This window comes from Artemia sp. Qi Xiang Cuo, chromosome 19 (genome assembly GCF_049724085.1).
Source record: "Artemia sp. Qi Xiang Cuo chromosome 19, ASM4972408v1, whole genome shotgun sequence".
Classification (NCBI taxonomy): domain Eukaryota; kingdom Metazoa; phylum Arthropoda; class Branchiopoda; order Anostraca; family Artemiidae; genus Artemia; species Artemia sp. Qi Xiang Cuo.
The window spans coordinates 56721726-56744668 of NC_142812.1; the positions used below are offsets into that span (position 1 = coordinate 56721726).

The following is a 22943-nucleotide window of genomic DNA, read 5'->3' on the forward strand; positions in this document are numbered from 1 at the left end:
GTAATTAAGTCTATAAAAGCCAATATCGGGACCACCAATTTTTCTTACGAAATTTTTGCATGACGCATCTCTATGTTTTTGTTAATTGATGCTGAAAAGAAGGTACTTCACAAGAACTTCACAGCATACTAAATTGCTTTGCAAAGTTTGAAATGATTTATAAAGTGTTCATTTCGTTTCAGTTTTACCTGGCATCATGAGGAGCTTTTTTTCTGGGATTTTTTTCTTTCTTATCTTTTATTCTTTTCCTGTGCGAATAGAGTTCTTGACCTGGAGCTTACATTAGTCTTTTCGAAATAAAATTTATTCATTCCTTTTTTTTGTTTTGTTTTGGAAATCCGATACATTTTTTTAAAATAAAGCGTCCTAGCTTCGAAGATAAACTTGATAAACTTTTAAGAAACCAAGTAATATCGAATGCTTCTAGCACCTTGAATCATATCTCTGACAATCTTAATTTATAAGATTGCGATTGTGCATGAATGTTCCATGATAAAGGCTATATGAGATAGGATACCTTATTTTCTAAACTTGCTAAAAGTAAGTTTTCAACACAGATAGATGGCTTTTGTCTTTTAAAAACGTCTTGCATTTAGTTACTGCAAAATAAATCTCCTTTAGTAACTTGCTCTTTTGAAGTTTTACTTCCTGAATTATCTTCAATTTGTTTAAATGAAGCTCTTTAGCCTTGAAAATGAGTTTTTTTCCAAACTCAATACGTAGAACTTAATGTAGAAATGCTTCTAAATATATTCAGTTACTTATTCAAAGAAAACGTATCTCTTATAGATTTTTGAGAGAAAAATGCACCCACAAATTCTGAAAAAAGAAATCTCTGGTTTTTTTTCTCAAGAATTTTCGGCTTGTTATAAAAAAAACGTTAAAATCCTCCTGAGCCATTGCTGGCGCATAGGGCGTCGGATCGACGTTTAAGTTGCTGGGTCGTTTTTACTGGGACAAGTCGAAAGTTTGTCGCCCAATTTTTCTGCGGCGGGGATCGAACCCCGAATCCTATATTGCAAACCAGAGCATCGGTCCTCTGTGCTACAAAATCGGTTTGTTATGTTTTAGTCATAAAGTGCAAATAGAAAGCAATTCTGTTCGAGCTTTTCTAAAAATTCTGCTCATTACCTTTTCTCAGCTACCTTTTCTACTCATTCAAATTCAACCTGTGTTTGAGCAGTCTTTCTCAAAGAATTGTGACAAAAAGTCAAACTTTAGCTTAAAGAGTTAGGGCTGAGAAGGTTGGCAGCCCCCCTCATATACGGAATAATATCGGTTCATTTTAAGATTTAATCTTAATACTTACTTTCAGATGAAAAAAAAATGTTTTTTTGGTAATTAATTTCTGATCCTTTTTTAAATTATGCCAGGAAATCCCCTCTACCTGTGTAAAATTTTCCCGTGGAAAATCTCCCCCCCCCCGGAAACTCTCCTCCTCAGGGAAAATTCTTCCCGTGGGAAATCCCCCCCCTCCTAAAACAAAGAAAATTCCATATATTTTCCGGTAACAAATACTATATATAAACAATGAACAAATTGCATAACTTACAACCCTTTCCTCAGGGGCTATGGGTAATCATATCATCCCAAGAAGTATTGTTATCGGAATTTTCAACTATGCTGAGTCAAATGGCTATCTCGAAATTTCTATCGGATGTCTTTTGCCAAAAAGTAAAAGGGGGCTATTTTCCCTCCAATTCTTTTGGTCAGGTGAAAAGAGCATTATAACTTTCAATTTTCTTTCCAATAAGCCGTCTCTCAATCTTCTAGTGATGTTTGCTCGAATTGATAACCCCTAAAAAAAAAAAAAAAAAAACGCATCTGCTCTTAATCTTTCAAAACTAGGGCCTTTTTTTTGGTAAATTTATAGTTTGAAATCAAGTTTTTGGATTTGCTTTTTTTTTTTTGAAATGAATCCCAACACCTTCGATTAAAAGCCTTTTAAAAAACAAATAACATAGAATCTAGATAATCGAATCAAATAACATCTAAAAATTTACATTATCTCTTTGCTAAGCTGCACCGAAAAATCTGTAACTTTGGACATTTATGAGAGCTAATATGCATTCAGACTTTGAAATACGACGTTTTGTCTCTTTTTTTTCAGAAATTTTTGGTTTTGAGGCTTGTCAGATTTTGTCAAACACTATGAAAGAAATAAAAATTATTTGAACTTTTCTATGAATGCAAAATAAATTGTATAGCCTTCTTAGAAACAAATTTTTAAATAAGCCGTCGTACATCAATTTTCGGTGTTATATAGGCCTAGTAGAGGTAGCTTTTTGGAAAAGCTCCTAATTTTTCTAAAAACTAGGGTCTTTTCTATGGTTAAATTTCTGTTTTGAAATTTTATTTTGCAAATTTTTTTTATGCTGTCAAAGTAAAGTGCAATATCTTTGACGACAAGCTTTTCGAAAGCTAAATAATACGCAATGCTTCTTGAACTTTCTTTTACTCCACATCTCGTCTCTCCCCATTTCTATTAGTCTGTTAATCACCGCACATCGTATGCATTTCTAAAAAATAAGATACACCCAGAAAATGAAATGCAACATTCTAGTTTTTTTTTCACAAACTTTGGGTTTTGGGGCTTGTTGTATTTCAGTCAAATACTACGAATGGAAAAAATAACTTGTTTATTTTGTCTATGAAAGCAAAATGAACTGTACATCCTTTTTATTAGCTTGTGTATAAATTTGCTAAATTTATAATTGCACATTAATTTGCAATATAAATTTTAAAAAACATTTATAATTTACAAATTTATATTATACAAATATATAGCTCGAAAATGAATTTGAAATTCATAACAATTTTAATGATTCAAATAATATGAAACGTGCGATTTGGAACATAACAAAGTTAAAAAGACTATCGTATTGACCTTTTGACTGACGAATTCAGATGTTTTGAACTTGACTTTTTAGGAGTTTGAAAAACTCATATCCAAGGGTTAGGAAACATGAAAATAAGTGATATAGAATTTATTAACTCAGGTAGGAAGGATGGATGTAGGCTGGGAGTAGGGCCCATGATGAATATTGAAGCTTGCAAGTCTTGCTTAGGTTGGCTAGCTATTAATAATATATTTTTTGGTCAATAATTTTTGGTCATTTCATGACCAAAAATTATAAGTCATAGTGGTTTTTGCCCCTGTAGAACCGGCTGAAGAAGATAGTAGTAGCTCGTATGAATTTTACATACAGTAACAGGAACAAATAGGAAGGAACCTCGGTAGAAATATGGTATTTTTATTAGGAAGTTTTGTTGCCAGGTTTGGTAAAGATAGGGGCAAATGGTATCCTAGCCTAAGTTAATTTCTTGTAGGAAAAAAAAAAAACAAGAATAGACTGTTGCAATTTTATCAAGCTACTAAGTCTTGTTTAGGCTGGGCAGGTATTAATAATAGAATACTAATTGTTCATTTTATGACTAAAATGTTCAGGGTATCAGTTATAGTAGTATATGCCCCAGTAGAACTGACTGACGGAGATACTAGTGACTCAGATGAATTTTACTTACAGTTACCAGAGCAATTAGACAGGGTCCCAGGTAGAAATATGATGTTTTTACTAGGAGATTTTATCGCCCATGTCGATAGAAATAGGTATAGATGTTACCCTAGCCTAGGTAAATTTGATGTAGGAAAAGAAAACAGTAATGGCCACAGACTTTTGCAATTTTGTAGGTATAATAATTTAGTTGTAACCAATACGGTGTTTGGTCACAAAATGGCTCATAGGTTAACATGGTATTTACATCATGGTAAGACAGCAAACTTATTGATTATATTATAGTAAACTGAAGACTGGTAGGATCAATACAAGATACTAGGGTATATAGGAGTGCTGTTATTGATGTTAAAAGTAACGATCACCATCCGGTAGTGTCGAGGGTTAATTTAAAGCTGAAATTTCGGAAGGGTAACTACTTCCCGGAAGGTTATGATGTTGATAGACCCCAGAAAGAGAATTTGAGAGAAACTTTTCAGGAACAGTTGAATACTAAACTTGAGAGTTCTAAATTTGAAAATGTGGAAGATGGTTAGAATAATTTTAGAAAAAAATTTGTGAAGTTGCTGATGGTGTCTTTGGAAAGAAATTTAGGACTGCAGCTAGGAATATTAGTGAAAAACCTTTATGCTTAATAGAGGGGAAAAGGGGCTTGTGCAAGAATTATCTGCGTCTTAAATCATATGAAAATAAGAGTAATGTAAAGAAAGTAGAGAAAGTATTAAAAAATGAACTACGGAAGTGTGAAGTGGAGGCCATGGATAAAATTGCCGAGGATCTAAAGATGCAGCTAGACGATATAATAATAAAATAGTGTTCTAGCATGTTAATGAATTGAGAGTGAGCAGTCAATCCGGACTTGTCCCAGTTAAAGATAGGAACGGGGCCACAATTATTTGCAAGGAAAGAGTTAGAGAGAGATGGTAAGAAAATTTTGAGAATGTTCTAAACCGAGATTGAGTTGCAGGAAAAGATATAGAAGAAAATGAAAAAGTTTGTGATAACATGGATATGAAGGAAGATTTGTTTTTTGAGGAAGAATTAGCAACAGTACTAAAAGGATTAAACAATAATAAGGACCCGGCACTTGGCACGCGGCAAGCATCTATAGATGGATTCTCACTGTTGCTTGTCATCTAAACCTAGACCATATGAGCCTTTTCTTGATGTCATGACGTCCAAATAGACCTTAAATTAGAAGTAATGCCTTTGCAAAATTACCTTTTTTTATTGGACCTTTAACTTTTGCCTCAGCTTGTCTTCTGTCATTATGAAACACATATCGCCGAACCTTTGTTTTGATCTATATAGGCCAAAAGTCTGAGAAAATCGTTAAGGGCTTTAATTTCGGTTTTTGCAAGTGACGTCATGTACTATGTTATTACATCGTATAAGCATTTCTTATGACGTCATATATGGCATCATATAAATATTTTCTTATTTGATGTCATGCATAGCATAAAAAAGATTGTTGAGTTTCCAACGCAACAGTTATTTATATAATTTAATGTCTGTTGGAAAGCCCAAAAAACGAAAATTTGCTGTTGTAGATACTATCAACGAATGAATTTATGGAACCAATACCTGAACAATCAAACGTGAAAAGTTGTGAAATTTGACAACCTCGATCCTCAATTGCGACAACACCAATACGGACAACTAAAGCAAAGGTTGTTGCTAAATTGTCTGAAGTAATCAAAATCCAAAAACATATCAAAAATGAAAATGAAGAGCAAAGACACGGGTGGTTAGAAGATATGCGAAAACGACAATTAGAGCGTGTTAAAAATGAAAATGAAGGGCAAAGACACACGCGGTTAGAAGACATGCGCGCTGAACAAGTGAGGGATATATATACATATATATATATATATATATATATATATATATATATATATATATATTTTCACGTTTCTAAATTTTGAAAGTTCGCTTATGATGATTGTGAGGATTTTAGACGATGATCATGATGTTTTTTTATGAATTTTTATGCTAGTCTGATGCGAAAGGACTTGAAGAGTGAAAGGTTATAACTAACATAACGAAATTTTACAACTTGGGATAGGAAATTACCTATAAAGCATGAAAGCCACTTATTAGAGTTATAATACTTATTTTGCTGTAGCATAAATACTTATCGTTTGAATCTGATTTTTTTTTATTTATTCTATTATTTTACAGGAACAGCAAGTAAACTGAAAGAACCAAGTTTTGGGCAAGAAGCTAATGAAAACCGTAAGTTGTCATTTCTTATGTAATGATAATCGCTTTAATATACTTAAAAACTTGACTTAAAAACTTGAAGTTGAAGAGGACCGAAATAGCCCTTAAAAAATTACCACCCACTCTCCATTCCCTTTAAAAGGGTGGTTTTCTATCTTCCATTTTATTGTTCATATTAGTTTTAAAAAGCAAAGCCTTTTTAAAAAGTAAAGATATTTATGATATGTCTATAGAATTCTAAAATCTATCGCTTTGCTGAAAACACAACCCTTTTCGGCTATCCTTTAGCAAAATTCTTGGGAAAATGCGTAAAAATTCTGGATACTTGACTTTAAAAAAGAGCATAAAGTCCGTATATCACTTTAAAATACCTAATTTTATCATAAATCCCTAATTTTATTGTAAACCCCTAATTTTATTAATAAAATCATAATTTTATTATACACTTAGTTTTTACACCATGTGCGAAGACTCTTTCGTCATTCATTATTATATTTTATTGTTGTTGTTTTTTTCTCGACGTTAAATATTTCTTTTTCTTTATCACAGAGTCTCATCCTTTCTTACGCCATTTAATATCAGTATATATTGTTGGTAAATTCTCCTACTGTTGTTGTTTAATTACATAAGTAAGTTCATAAGTTAATTATTAATCCACATTCACAAACAAATAAATAGATTAAACAACACTTTCGCAATGGAGAAAACCTACGAAGGTTCACGATCCCACGCACCTACTTACTTATTAACTCAACTATTTACATAAACCTCACTTATTTAATTAAAACTATGATAAATTAACCCAAAAATAGAGAAACTATAACCTATATATGAAAAAAATAGATAAATAAATAAATAACTGAATTAAAAATAATAATAGATAAATAAAATATAAAAGAAAAATAATAATAACAAATCCATTCACCATCACTCTTAATACTCAACTCCCTCTCACCTCCCCCACCCTGCCCTTCCAACTTACCTTAGCACCTATCCACCCTTACCTTCCCAGTCCACCCTTACCTCTCCAGCTTATCTTCCTCCCCTAACCAACCTACCAGCCATAATAAAATTTAACGAATTCCCCCCAAAAAATAGTCTTTTAAATTTTAGATTGATGTACGTGTTCCGCCGCTCTATGCTCAATAGCTCATTGAGGTAGCTCAATGAGCTAATTGAGGTAGCTCATTCCATACTGATGCACCCAGGTGTTTCATTGAAAATGAAGACCTGGTACCACGACGCAAATCAACAACTATATTGTCACTTTGCCTAGTTCCATAATTATTTAGGTCACTATTAATTTGGTAAAAATTCTTATGAACATCAGGGGTTGAACCATTCTTAGACTGAAACACAAATACTGCTGCATGGTAATCTCTTATCTGACCTACATTAAGAAACTTCAGGGACCTAAAACAAGCACAGGTGTCATGTACATCCTGGACATACCTACCGATTGTTCTAACAGCTTTATTTTGTAGGACTTGCACTCTTCTATAGTTGCATAAGAAGTTACTCCGTAGGAGATATATGGATAAACCAACGAATAATATATAGTTAAAAGTATTCTTTGAGGGAGAAAGTGCTGCAGACGTCTAAGTATTTCTATCCCACGGGCAATTTTTGATGAAATTGCGTCACTGTGACACTTCCATGCCAGATGGCAATCAAGATAAAAACCAAGGTAGCGAAGATGATCAACCTCCTGAATTGGATTACCCCATGAAGTTACCTGGCCAAACACATCCAGTGATGTACCAACTCGGCAGAACGTCAATAAAGATGTCTTGTGAACATTTAAACACAACAAACTTAATGAAGTGAAAATCTTCAGCCTTCCCAATGCGAGATTCGCCTTTCTCCCCAGGTCCTTCACAGATGAGACAAACACAGTTAAAACGGTATCATCAGCAAACGGGATTAGACACACATCTTTCAAATAAAGACGCATGAGATCAACGTATATGAGGTAAAGCAGCGGACCTAACTCTGATCCTTGTGGTGCTCCATACGCCACTGGAATTGTTGTTGAACTCACGTCATTCAAAATTGCTTTAAAGTATCTCCGTGTAATATCGATGTCAAACAATTTTACGCGCTTTCCTTGGACACCTAACGACTCCATCCCACTTACTATACTTTGAAAATCAACTGTGTTAAATGTTTTGTTAATACCTATAAATATAGACAAAGGTGTTTCACCTCTACCCATACCATTGTTAATTGATTCCATAAGTTATAGCAAAGCATTCGTCGTCGAGAGCCCTTTGCGAAATCCGAATTGGGTCTCACTCAGCAAACCATTAGTCTGTAGGAAACTATATAGACGTTTATGAACAACTTTTTCTAATAATTTTGAAAACAATAGAAGGATCGAAATCGGTCTCAATTCCTCAATTTCAATCCTCAATTTCCTTTTTAGGGCCACCTTTATGAAGTGGTATCACTTTCGCAACTTTTAGCTGATCAGGAAAAATGCCCTTTTCAAGTGACAGGTCTATAATAAAAAGCAGACACGGTAGAATATAATACATTATTGCCTTAAACGCTCGAAGAGATAAGCCGTCCACTCCTGCAGAGTTTGATTTCAGAGATTTTATTATTTTAAGCAGTTCATCACTTGTACACGGATCAAAGGCTAATTCAAAACTCTCACCTCTATTATCACATATAATGTATTCTTGAACCTGTTGCCATCTATTTTTTACACTATTTTGCACTTTAATGCTAATATTAGAGACAAAATTACCAAACTCATTTGCAATTCCAGACTTATCATCAGGGGCGAACCCTTCAAGTTGTACTTCATTCCTTCCAATTTCAGCATTCCCATTGGTCACTTCATTTATCAGTTTCCATGTTTCTTACATATTTCCTTTACTATTTGAAAACTTTCTATCATAATATTCGGCCATAGCTTTGCCACGTAATTTGTTCACTAAATTGTGCTGTTTCTTGAACAATTCATACGATACTTCACTTTTATCATCTAGATATCTGTGGTAAAGCTCAGTCCTTAGCTTTCTTTCTTCCAGTATTTCACTCGTTATCCATGGCTTAAGGGGTTCCTGTTTCTTCACTTTCATTACCTTAATAGGACACGCGCTATCATAAATGGGTAGAATAACTGACATTAGATTATCAAGTGCTATCGTAGGGGATTATTCTTCAGGAAACTGAGGGGTCCAATCAATAATACTAACCTCCTCCACGAACTTTTGAAGATTCTCTTTACGAACCAACATTGTCATTATTTTTGTTTTCATTTCTCAGTGTAGTTCACCCCTCATCAAACTCATCAACAACAGATGGTCAGAATGAGGAACAGCACAAACATCAGCAATAAAAGCTTCCAATTGGCAGAACGAACGAAAATATTATCAATTAGGGTTGCACTCTGTGCAACAATCCTCATGGATGCACTCACAAGCGGGTATAGATCATTCGACATCATAAAATTTAAAAAATCAACAATATGATTAGACAAATCAAGCAGGTTAAAATTAAAATCACCCATAACAATATGACTAGCTCCAGACGGTACCTTTGAAATCAGCTGACTCATACCTCCCGCAAAATCCTCCAGGTGAACACTGGGTGGCTTATACACCATACTAATTATATTTTTTCTCCCATCAAATTCAATTTCAATTGAAAAAAAAATTCAATCTTACCTTCAATCCATATACTAAGATCATCCCTTTCATTATAATTCAACTCATTCTTTATAAGGAATCTAACAGCACCACGACCCATCACCACTCGGTTCTTAACGCAAAGACCATAACCTCGAAATGAATATAGCGAGAGAGACTGGTTTGAACTAAAAAATGTTTCATATAATCCTATAATATCAAAAAAAGAAGAAAATTGTTCAATTAATTCTAAAATATCGAGGTAGCTTGTAGTCACGTGGACATTCCAAGAACACAGTCGCAGACGCTTTTCATTTACATCTTGAATTTACGGCAACCGAATATAATCACTCTCCCTTATAGTCTTTAGCTCAACAATCGGTATATCATCATCTCTGGAAATACTTATTAAGAAATAATTCTGAATACAAAATCGGTCTTAATCATACATTATCATTTTTCATATAAAATAACAAGAAATAGCACTTTAAAAAAAGAGAGAGAAAAAAAACGAAAAATAACAAAAAAAAAACACAAATGTTAAAAAAAACTCTATAAAAGGTCATCAATTTACCAGATACGCCTTACTGGAGCAGTCTCAGTTTCGCGCAAAAAAATACGGCCGTGATCAGACCACACACTGCGATTTACTTACAAGTTAATCTAATTACATTTAATTACAAAAATTTTAATTATGAACATATACACACAGAATACCATCAGGAAGCATTTGTAGATGCCATCTTGTGCCGAGTATAGAGGTTATAACTGCGAGAAGCTTGTGCTTCATTTTAAGCTTTAATGTGAGAAAACTGTTGTAGAAGCCACCCTTGAATTTGATGATTTTCTTCTTTATGTTATGAGGATAGTGGATAACAGGGTCGCCACCACGGTCAGTTCCTTAAGTGCTACAGTTGCCCAAATTTGCGTGCTACACAGAAATTTTATGTGCTATAGTCCAAAAATTGACTATAATAGTGCTAAAATATCACTTTCGTGCTATTTTAGCACTACTTCAGCAACACTGAACACGTGCTACGATGCTTCACATAATAAATTAGTGCTAAATGCCTACAGGTGGCAACTCTAGTTGATAGTAGTTTTTTCCATACTCCAGTATTGTTGTCCTTTATCCTCTATATAATTTTTCTGGTTATTTTGAATAATTTCGTTCGTTTGGTTTATTTTTTTTGTAGTTGTATTTACTCATTTTATTTACTTATTTATTATTTGATTATTTTTGTGATACATTGTTGTTTATTTTTATTCGTGTTTTCTTTTCCAATGCAGCTTAAGGAACAAACTGAATATAATTTCAGTAGACTAATACTTTTTATCTACATATTAAAAGCAAAAAGCGAGGCGCTTTGAACATGCCTCTTTTTTCCTACTCGAAAGTTTATTAATATGTTTGCTTCTTAGCGTTTAATTACATTCGAAAATCTCTCTTTAATTAAACTGTATGCAAATCAAATCCTTTCTTATTAAACTTGGAAATTGCCTTTTCAAAGCTCATCCTTGTCTGTTGAACTTTCATAGGACTTCTTTGCTAGTTATCCTTTTTTTCTTAATTAAGCTGGAAGTATTTTTTCCACTGTTTTGTCTCCTGAAGCGTCTTTAGAATTGCTTTAAATTTAGCACAATACATTGTTTTTCTTAATTCAATTTATGTTTCCTGTTAGTGTATTTAAAAAAAAAAGAATAAAGGTTGTAGAACTCAAATATCTTTTGAAATTCTCTGGAGGAAAAGTTGCTTTTTCTCCGTCAAAGCTTAAGTTTTAATATGATGCAGCCTCTTGTCTATGAATACCAAAGTTAAAATCTAGATTTTTTTCTTTTTTATGGCCAAGTTTTACGAACTTAAAAAGGCTCTGTTACCAAAAAAAAATATTCTAAATGAATTTGCGATTTTTCTCTTGTGAGACAGTCTTGCCGAAAATTTGTTTTCTTTGCTCCAAAGACCCATGATTTGCTCTTTACTAAGCTTTGGTTACTCTGTAGCTATGCAATTGATAAAAACGGACGGACAAAGAAACTAGAATGATAAAAATTTTCTATAGAAATCACAAAAGTACAATAACAAAGAACAAAAAGTTAAATTTTTGAAAAATTATAATAATATAAATCTAGGTACGAAGCTAGGTCAAAACTAATGTCTAGAGTTGTGATGTCCGAGGTGGTAGTCTTCAGTGACAGGAGAGGACATACTTGATTATTATGTATCAAACAGTTCGTGGTGACGAATCTACTATAGAGGTTTCAAGCTCCTATCTGTAAAAATGTGGAATTTTTAATTTTTTCCAGAAGAAAGATCACGGATCTGTGTTTATTTGGTTTTTTCCCCAGGGGTGATCGTATCGATCCAGTAGTCCTAGAATATCGTGAGAGGACTCATTCGAACGGAAGTTAAAAGTTCTAGTGCCCTTTTTAAGTGACCAAAAAAATTGGAGGGCAACTTGGCCTCCTCCCACACTCATTTTTTCTCGAAGTTACCCAATCAAAATTTTAGAAGGCCATTTCGTTCAGCATAGTCAAAAATCTAATTAATATGGCTTTGAGGATGACTTGATCCCCCGCAGTTCCCGGGGAAGGGCTGAAAGTTATAAACTTTGCCCATTGTTTACATATAGTATTGTTTATTGGGAAGTATACTGGTGTTTTCAGGAGGAATTTTTTTTCTAGTGGGGGGGTCGGGGTCGGAATAAGGGTTCTGATGGCGGATCTGTAAATAGAGTATATTTCCTTGGGGGAAGAAACATGCCCGAGAAGGGGCGCCAAATTTCCCATCATTATTAAAAAACGATCAGAAAGTAAATAAAAAAACAGTTGTTTTAAACTGAAAATAAGGAGCAACATTAAAACTTAAAACGAACAGAAATTATTACGTATATGAAAGGGTTCGTCGCCTCGTCAATACCTCTCTCTTTGCTCTGAAGTTTTTTTTAATTACTTTCAAAAGAGCCATTGATTCTAATTAAAAGCCCTTTGTGATTCAGGGGCTTGTAATTTGAACAAAATTCTAACTTTAGCGTAAAGAGCGAGGTATTGACTAGGGAGCGAACTCCCTAATATACACAATAAAAACATACGAATATAGAAATTCGTTACGTAAATTAATTCGTAAGTTATGTCAGAACAAAATTTCGAGAAAGCCAATTAGCCATTAAAAAGGAAATTTAAGATGCGAATTTCGTTTTAATTATTCATGTACGGTGAGCCAAAATCAAAGCTACATTAATTCAAAAACGTTCAGAATTAACTAAAAAAAACAGTTTTTTTAAACTGAAAGTAAGGAGCGACATTCAAACTTAAAACGAACAGAAATTATTCCGTATATGAAATGGGTTGTCTCCTCCTCATCGCCTCGCTCTTTACGCTAAAGTTTCTTATTGTTTTATAGAATAAAGTTGTAAGACTGAGTCAAACTTTAGCGTAAAGAGCGAGGGGTTGAGGAGGGGACAACCCCTTTCATATACGGAATAATTTCTGTTCGTTTTAAGTTTTAACGTCGCTCCTTGCTTTCAGTTAAAAAAAACTTGTTTTTTTAGTTAATCGCACAAAGAGCAGCCAAATAGTTTTTGGATCAGCCAGTTAATTTCTTATATTTTATCGTATACGAGATATGTGAAGTTTCAGACAGGCCAAACATAGACATCTAACCAATTAATTTTTTTTCATGAATAGTGAATTTCAGATTCTACTTGAAACTGGAGAAACCTAACAAACCTCATTAGTTGAAATGTTAAAATCGTTTAAAGCCAAATGCTCCTTAAAAGTTATTTTTTTTTTAGAAAATGTTGACGGTCCTTTAATGTTTAAGCTGGATGAAGATCCACTTTTCCGTGATAAGAAACCTCAAGCGAAGACGGAAAGTCATTCCAAAACCGAGGTACTTTAAGATTTTTGTCTTTATTTTTATTAGCTTTTGTAGCATGAACTGCAATAGGCTCAATTATCTCTAGCATGTTCAGGAATATCCACCACTTCTTTTCCAACTTATGATAGGCCACTAGTTGGACTTGTGGAAGGCGGTGCTCTCCACGCTTCCGAAGACTTCTTAATCTATCTTTTGTTTTGCAGCAAGAATAGTTGTACCGTCAGAAAATTGTACCGTAATGTACAGGATGAGGATGGGTGGGCGATGTAGCTCAGGAGGATCAAAGTGTCATTGAACATACATAGCCTTTCTGATCCTCGTTTCGAGAACAGCTTGGCAAACGCTGCTGTGTAATTGCACCAGACGTTTGAGAACATCACATATAATCCTCAGGCGTGACAGTGACGATTTTATGTCCAATTTAGTTGCTGTCACACCTGAAGGGCATAACTGACATTCTCACATCTCTATCAAAAATTTGGTAATGTCAGATGCGATCTTTAGACTTAACACTCTGGGACTTACGTATCAGGGGGGGGGACCTCTTTCCCTTGAAATGCTAAATATTATTGGCTTTCTGGGCACTTTTTATTCAAGTAATCAAACAAATTTCTTTGTAATACTGCCCCCCCCCCCAAAAAAAAAAATTGCATCCATGCCTGGTGACCCGGATCTGGTTGTAAATTTCATTTCTTAACCCGTCACCACAAAAAAGCTAAAAGACGGGGTACAAACAAAAAGAAAAGAATACTTAACAATACAATATAAATAAACGGACAATATAGAATAGTACGAAAATTAACAATACAATACTTACAAAAAAATGACGTTAATTACATTTCAACAATAAGAAAAAAAAGAACACAAACAACAGGGAACAATACAATATTTAACAATTCAATACTTACAACACTAAAACAGTACAGAATAGACACAGAACAAATAGTACAATACATAAATAAAATACTATATAATAAAATAAAATACTATACTATAAATAAAATAATAAAATACTATATTGACAGTACTGCTGCAGGAGGGACGACCATTCATGCAACAGCATTGGTTTTGAAAATTTCATTCTGTTTTCGAACGGCCTTACTTGGTTCTGTAACTTTGTGATGAAGGCAAATATATGAATTTCGCATCCATATGTGTAGCCTCAGTAACTACTTTGCGAAACGAAAGTAGTAGGACTGTATTTGCTTAATATCAAATTTTCGAAGCATTCTTCTGAGAGGTGCAACCACAATATATAAATTATAGGCAGTGTGACCTTTCCCTATCTCAACCATTATAAAAACCCGGACTGAGGTGCGAGTGCTCCAGAGAACCTAGAATCATAAGCGGCATTAGATCTTTCCACGGGTAGACAAGTCAGATTTCTCTCGAACGCGAAACTTGGCTTCAACGTTGGAACACTAAATTTTGAAGAAACTAATTTTAAATTAATTTATTCCAATACATATATGAAAATTGGTAATTAGTAGTGGAATGTCATTATTAGATATTTTTTAGGAATTAAAAGTAGGCTTCGAAGTCTCAAGTTGGTTTTAAAGGCATTTTGAGAAAGTTTCTGCCAAAATACGTGTTCGAGGGTAATTTGACCACTGATGGCAGATCAAATGAGAGGAGCTGTTTGTACGCGCTAATGCAAGAAGAAATGGGAGGAGCTGTTTGTCTGCACCGAGAATGAAGAGCCAGAAATTATCTGTGGTAAACTTACTGCTATATCTTTATACTGTGGGTGCAACATACAGAATATGCGACAGCGCAGTCGAATTATATAAAATTGCTTAAACCCTGCAATTGAACCGGAGTTTATTTGCAGCAGCCTGTAAGTTCTGACCGGGTGGTGCAGATAAGTTAGAAAAGGCACTGGCTTGATATTAGAACCACGAAGTCTAACAGGTACAGTACTCAAATATATCCAATTAAAAAGAGCAATCCGAGACTTATCTGCGTTGGAACTAAGACCAATTTTCCGGTATTCATCATTTGACATTTTAAAATTCGTCTCAATGTGCGCAATGATCCGACAAAGCATAAACACGTCATCAGCACCTCAAACTAGACTTAGGCCCAGCACCCACGGGGCAACTTTTTCAAGACAACGGTTGAAAACTAGTCTCATCTGCAACTGGTTTATTACCAGTCTACAACCAAAATGAAACGTGTCTCCGCCCACGGACACGAGTGGTTGTGGATCAGTTGTGTTTATCTAATTGGGCAGTGCAATGTGGTTAACTATGTTGAGTATCGACCAGGAAGACTTAATTGATTGTTATGAGTACCGCAGGTTTCGTAGGTTTCAGAGGGAGTATTTAGTCCATCCCTACTTGGAAAAAAAATGCAAAGTCTCGTCTGTTCTTAGCAGCAAAAGAACTGTCTCAAACAGATAGACCGTTTATCCCATTTTACATAATGTCGAAGGAATCTTCATGCTTCTCCACTTCTCCTACGAATTTGACGTTTAATTCCTGGTCTGACATGTTGAGAGCCAGAATAATTGAGCAATATCAACGCGGTAGCTCCCAAAAATATGTATGACAACACTCTGCAACGCAACTGTGACCACCGCTGGAGGCTCATAGAAACCGGTTCATACGGAACTGATTTTAGACTGATTGGAAACCAGTTTCATCTGGATTGCCTCGTGGGCGGGCCCCCACTCTCCTTCAAGGCCATGGTCAAGAAAACCGTTGTGTGGGCAATTTGTTAGCAGTTCTAGTCTCAAAATAATTGCCTCGTGTGCGCTGGACCTTAGACTTATCAATCTGTCTACAACATCTGAACATTCAGTTTTGCGATTGAGGCTCTATTATTTCGATGTTAAAAAGTCAGGTGAAACTATTATCTGTCTCATTCCCCCATAAACTGACAAAACAACTGAAATTTCACACGGACCAGGGATAAAAATGCGGACCAACAAATTGCAAATTGCGATACTCTCCTAACACCGAAGGTTTGACCCCCCTCTGACCCCTCTCTTCTATGCCCCTTACAGAATGTATTCGTGGATAGCCAAGTAAAACGCACAGTGCACATCATGGCTACCAAGAACCAAAGATTCATTTGCTGCACCAGCATCTAAAGGCATAGCTGACAGGGCATAATCACCAGGGTATCCTTTCTGAAAGCCAAACTACGCCGAAGGAACATAACGTTTTCACCGAATTTCGTCGCATGTAAGCCTGTGCAACTTGCAAAAAGCATTTGACACAGTACGGTGATTATCAATCCTTCTTTAATACAGAATTTAAGAGAAAAGCCATGAAAAGCAATTCCTAAAATTGACACAAATTTATGATGAAAAAAGCAAACATCTACAATTTCGTTAGTTATTTATTTTTTGCTCTAGTTATGTTTTATTATACAAAGATATCAAATTTCTAGTATTTATAGCGTTGTGTTACAATCTGCCATCTCACAGGAAACCAAGGTGATAGTTCTTAGTTTTAATATCAAGTTTCTAAAGCGAACAAGTTTTTAAATAGTAAATTAGTACAGCATATAATGTGCCTTCAGTGCATTACAGTTTCCAGAATACAACTCTGCTATGGAAACTCGGAAGGGGTTATGTAACATTTTCTATCTGGAAATGTTATGCATTCGACTTCCTTAAAAAAAAGTAAACTATATCGATTGATTCAATCCATCTATCTCATTTGAAAAAATAACAGTTCAATAGTGACAAATCTTATATAAGACAATAAAAACAATAACAAAAACAAAATTAACTGTTTTTTGCACTTCATAGAAAGGCTGTGTAGTTTTCGAAAATACCTATCTCATTTGGATCTCAGTACCTTTGAAACCTTCTGGCATTTCCAAAATTCATGGTATCTTGCTGAGAGCCCGCAGAAATGGTTGAAAATTTGTGTTTTCGATATTGTAATTAATTTTTGTTCATTTTCGATGCCAAAAAAGACTTTTTTTTGCAAATAACCGCTTCTGAATAGTAGTCAAAACTATCAACACAGGCACGTACGCGGGATATATTTCTCTCTGTATGTGTGTTTGGAGGAAGGGTGGATAACAAAAAAGTGATTTTTGGTGGGGTAAACAGCAAAAAACAACTTTTATTTGATAACTTTAATAAGAGGTGGTTTGAGATTCAAGAGAGGCGAGCCCCCCTCCTGAAAATTGCCTGACTCAATACATATTTTAAATCTTCTGCTCTCCTGCAAATGACCGTTGTTCAAATTACTGTCATTTGAATTCACTAGGCGAACTGACTCTTGTTCAGACACAGAGGTGTTTCAGGTAGCCATTGACCTTTGGCATTATGGTTTAGGAAGCTTATTATTTTTTCTATAATTTACTCACACTTTTTGTGTATAAAAATCAAGTAACTTGCATTTGGGGTTCGGTACTTACGTGTTATAGCGACTACACCAAAGAAGTGAAGTAAGGTTCGTCCTAATGAAGTATACCAAAAATGATGAAAATATAATAGTTAAGTAACAAAATTATCGAAAATATAACATAGAATTATGAAAAGCAGGACCCCAGAACGAATTATATTAAATACGTAACCTAACTACCTCTATATATTAAATATTTAGTTAATATCTACCTGAAAAATATTTTATCTCGCTCAGGATAAGCTGATTATTTCCGAGTGGACACAGAAGACCAATTTCATTATAGGTCAAGAACAAAGTATGGTCCAAACGTAAGGGCCTACGGTTGAACATCCAACTAAAAAGAAATATTTGAATAATAATAATTAAAAATGCTGTTAAAGATATTACAATTAAGTCCTTTTTCCTGGAATTTCGAATGCTTGCTTTGTAAGAGGGACAAAAGTTTGTCATATTTATCAATTTATAAAATTCAGCTATTAATTAAACTGAAAAGAAAAAAAATACAATAAATAGTACAATTTAAGAACTCTTAAAGGAAAATAGAAAGTCAGTCAAAAACTGAGGCATTCTAATATTTTTCATGTAAATTCCATTTGTTACTTCCGCATTCAGAATCCCTTACTGGTAGAATTTCTTAGAAGAACTATTATATCCGACTACTAAAATTACTCCTACATATATTGTAAGTGGGCTGGCTAAGAATTGTACATTGTGATTGATCTCAAACGGAAGAGGTTTCTATTTTTCATCCTATCCTTTTACATATTTACAGTTTACTCCTTGGTCTTTCTATCCTTAATTTCCTGAACCTTTTCATTTAGTTTATGCGTTCTTTGCTTTCTTTGATAAATTCTCGTCGCATATCCAGGTAGCTAGCATAGTTTGCCTCCGAACTTAATGGGAACACTTGAAGAATGGAAGAAAAAATAATAGTAATAACATTACTGATAAACAAAAAAGAGTTTCGGAGAATATTTTGGGACCCAACACTGGTTTTCAGACAATTGAGAGATGGTGATTCAAAATATGCAAACCGTTTGTCTCTGTCATCCACCACTTTTTGGATATCTCACATTAACCGTTTATATATCTTTAACTTTGTATCAAGGCAACCAACTCGTAAATAAGTTAAAGAAGAGCACAAATTGCGCTGAATAGAGTACTAATTAACATAAATTTTATAGCCTCATCTAGTTAAGGTGTAATGCACATGTTTTTACATAAATATATATATATATATATATATATATATATATATATATATATATATATATATATATATATATATATATATATATATATATATATATATATATATATATATATATATATATATATATATATATATATATATATATATATATATATATATATATATATATATATATATATACGTAAAAAAAACTTTTTCGCATCTGACCAATGGTCGGCGTTTCACAGGTGCCGATCTCCTAATTCACTATTTTCGGCCGGGATTGCTATGCGTGGTTGGGGGCAAATCATCCGATGCTTCAGGCGCTTTTCCCCCGTATTTCTCCAGGCACCCATGTAGAGTTGGTTCGACTCTGGATGAGCTTACAGAGTCACACCATTGACCTCCGATCTAATCGAAATAGCCAGTGACACCAACACTCGAACCCCTGTTCTGAGGATTTCAAGTCCAGTGAAATACTCGTCTAGGACGGCTCAACATATAGAATAGAATTTATTTGTGCTAAAAGCCCATAGGCCATGGCAAAAAATATAAACAAAGAACCATTACAAAAATTGCACATAACCTAACATAATCCTACAGAAATCTACTTCTATGATTCATCGCGAGACGAAGGGATCGTGCCAAGCTTCTGATACCCATAAAACACTTATCCGCACACACATTCACCAACCACTCAAAATCATAATCCCCCCTACCAAACACTTCAAGTCTCCAATCACTCAGCTGCTCACACTCACACATGAAGTGATATACGCTTTCATCTAAACATCCACACATAGGACAATAATAGGGACCGGCCTTTAACTTTTCCTTCCCGATAAACTTTCTTCTTTGGCCCAGTGGCAAACTATCAGCCCTCATTTCAATTAATAACTTTATTTCATTTTTATTCAAACCCACCTTAAAAAATAAAACTTCACCCCAAATCTCCTTCGACCGACAATAAAGCCGCAGTGAATTCGAAATTGAACGTTGGGCCTGCCATGCCTGTATTTCTTGGTCTTGTAAAATCCTTTCCACTACTCTACTTACTTGATCCCCCATATCCTCGAGCCTTAAACCATCCCCCCACATATGGCTTAGTCCACACTGATCTAATACACTCTTAATTTGGTACGGCAACCCCCTACCTGAGCAGCCCTACCTGAGCTGCAACATTTCTAAGTAAGCCGCCTTCATCACCCGCACCCTAGGCATCACTAAAATTATTTCCCTAAGCCTAACCATGTTACTAGCCTACGAATTCTTAAAGAAAAAAAAACCTAAATCACCTCTTACTACTAAACTATTTGTGTGCTTACTTATCCCTAGCCACCTCTTATAATATCCTAATTGCACTGTTTCTAGCCTATCACCCTTCACATACCCCCAAACCTCAGAACCACAGTGCATTACACCTAAAATTTTAGCCCTGAAAACCTCTTTGACTACTTGGGACTTTTTAATATCCCTAAGCTGACTTCTTAATACCATATAACAACATGCCTTACCTTTTTCGATCCTACTTTCTACATGGCTACTAAATAAATTTCCTTTCGCCTTAAACTTAACATCTAAATATGACCATTCCTTCTCTAATCTAACCGTTTTACCCTTAAAACTAAAATTAACATGATCTTCAAGTCTATCACATTTACGGAATACTAACATATGGTTTTATCCACATTACTTTCTAAGTATTTCCCATTCAAATAATCTCCTAAAATATCAAAGGTTTTCTTAAGGTTTCTTCGTGAACCTGCGACCAAAACTCTATCATCTTCGAACAACATCATGCAAAGGGATACTATACCTAAACTCACAATCGGTACCTCCTTATTCTCTTGACACTACACTACATAATTCGTAAACAGGGCGAATAATTTAGGAGACAATGGGCAACCCTGTTTAACACCTTTATATCTTCTGACTACCCTTGAAACTTGCCTACCGACTCTCACAATCACTCTAGTGGTTATTACTAACATAAAGTTTCATAATTTGGAGTTATTTTGGTTTCAATTTCCTGGCTGTAGACTTGCGTTTGTGCGGAGGATTTGGCATGTTGCGCTGAAACATCCAGCAGTAGTCAGTCAGCAATGCTGCACTCCATCGACCTTGATAGCATGACTCCGTCCATCATTGAGATGTCCAGATGAAAACGTCTGCCATGTCCACCACTGACAGAACCTAGGTTCTCGGGAAAGAAGTCGAGATATGAGTCGACGAAAGGAATCTTAAGGGACTTGTTGCAACCATCAAGCTTTACGCACTTCTGTATAATATTTGCATAGTCAGGAGATATACTGTTTTTACGGAAATTGGCTATAAAAGACTAAAATGCCAATCATTCATCTTTTCCAGTCTACTGAGTAAGTCATCAAAGGGACTATCTGCAATGATATTCCTTATTTGTGGACCTTCTTTCGCTTTCGCTAAACTCAAGTTTGGAAACTTGTTGGATAGGTACTGAAAACTATCTCAGTTGTTGTCTAATACCTTCACGAAGTTCTTCATGATCCTCAGCTTTGTATAGATTGGAGGCATAATGACTTTTTTCACTTTTTCATTCTAAAGTCTTTAACTGCAGTTAAAGATTTTACAATCAAGCATTTCGCTCGTGTGATTTGGAACGCCTACGCCACATAAAAGGAACGTTGATAAAGGGGAGTTTGTAAAATTTAATTCACCAACTAATTACATTCGTCAAATGACAATATTTACATATATCCATAGTTTCTGCTAAGCTTTGTTTTAATCGCCGTTATCTGGCACTGGTGTACAACACTGTTGCTCTCACCCACATCCTCTACATTGCACCCTTCTGGGAGATTCTTACAAATGCTGATAAATTGAAAATCTGCTCAACTTTCTTCCGTTTCCGAAAATACCTACTGAGATATCCAATTTGGACACGCAGTTTAAAGCTCATCAATAGTCTTCATATAGCAGATTCTATTATACCCGTTGATAAACTTATGGAGAAACACAACCGAAAGATTTCAAAACATGCTTAGAACCAACTTGTTCAACACTAGCTATATTTTTATTGTTTTTTTTTTTTTTTTTTTTTTTTTTTTTTTTTTTTTTTTTTTTTTTTTTTTTTTTAGTGCTCCGTCATTTTCTTTTTGAATGAAGACGGGTTTTCAATAAACAATAATAATAATAATATCAAGAACCAAACCAGATAGTTTGATTATTTTTACGTATTTCAGTTTCGCCCCTTGCCTGTAAAAAGAAAGAATCTACAAATAAAAATACAATTAAAGAAGCTTCAAACGGAGACAGAAGTCATTCGAAAACTGATGTATTTCAATATTTTCTGTCAGTTCCATCTGTTCCTTCTGCATTCAGAAACCTTTACCACGGAGACTCGATAGGATAGGACAACTATTATACATGTCTACTGTAACTTTTCCTACGTATATTGTAAGTAGTTTGGTTACGAAATGTATATAGTGGCTGATCTCAAACATGACAGGTTATGGCATTCATTCTTTCCCCTTAGATATTGACAATTCATTTCCCTGGTCTTTCGGTTTCATAATATACATGAACAGATAACAAACATCTGGAGGAAGGGGGAAAATTAATTAAGATGCCTAGTCGATGGGGTGAGTTTCTGTTTCGGAAGTAAAAAATAAAATTTTAATTTCTGTTTTTAATATATAACATGTGGCGAAGCAGGGTCTTGGCAATTCAAAAACGATATGCTCCTAATTAAAGATATTTGCTTTCAAAAATCACGGCTGGTGCGGCAGTTGGACCCATGATGATAAGGGGGTGAAGTCTCTCGTCTCATTGCGGGGACGATTTTTTTTTTGGCAATTATGCTTCATTTTGAAAATCAAATACAGTAAATAAATAAACCTTCCTTACATTTTGGTTAACTCCTGGTTTGGTATTAAAATGAACAAAATTGAATTATAAAGAAAGATTTATCAAGTGAAAGTAAAGAGGTATACTAAAAGCTAAAACGAACAGAAATTCTTCCCTATACGGGGGAGGTTGCCCTTTCCTTAACCCTTCCCTCTTTACGCTTAAGTTTGGCATTTAGTCTGTTACACTTTAAGAATGACTTCTTACGAACAAGGGCAATAGGAATGGAATGGTAAGAATTATTCG

At 34.6% G+C, this 22943-nt stretch overlaps 1 protein-coding gene across 1 annotated transcript in view; it reads left to right on the forward strand.

The window, feature by feature from the left end:
• The window catches only part of LOC148941036 (C2 domain-containing protein 5), a 290635-nt gene that overhangs the window by 184247 nt on the left and 83445 nt on the right, over nucleotides 1–22943 (forward strand). The window contains exons 16-17 of the mRNA XM_089105147.1: nucleotides 5697–5750; nucleotides 13168–13265. Coding sequence (XP_088961273.1) covers nucleotides 5697–5750; nucleotides 13168–13265 — 152 coding nt within the window. The remainder of the gene's footprint in view (nucleotides 1–5696; nucleotides 5751–13167; nucleotides 13266–22943) is intronic.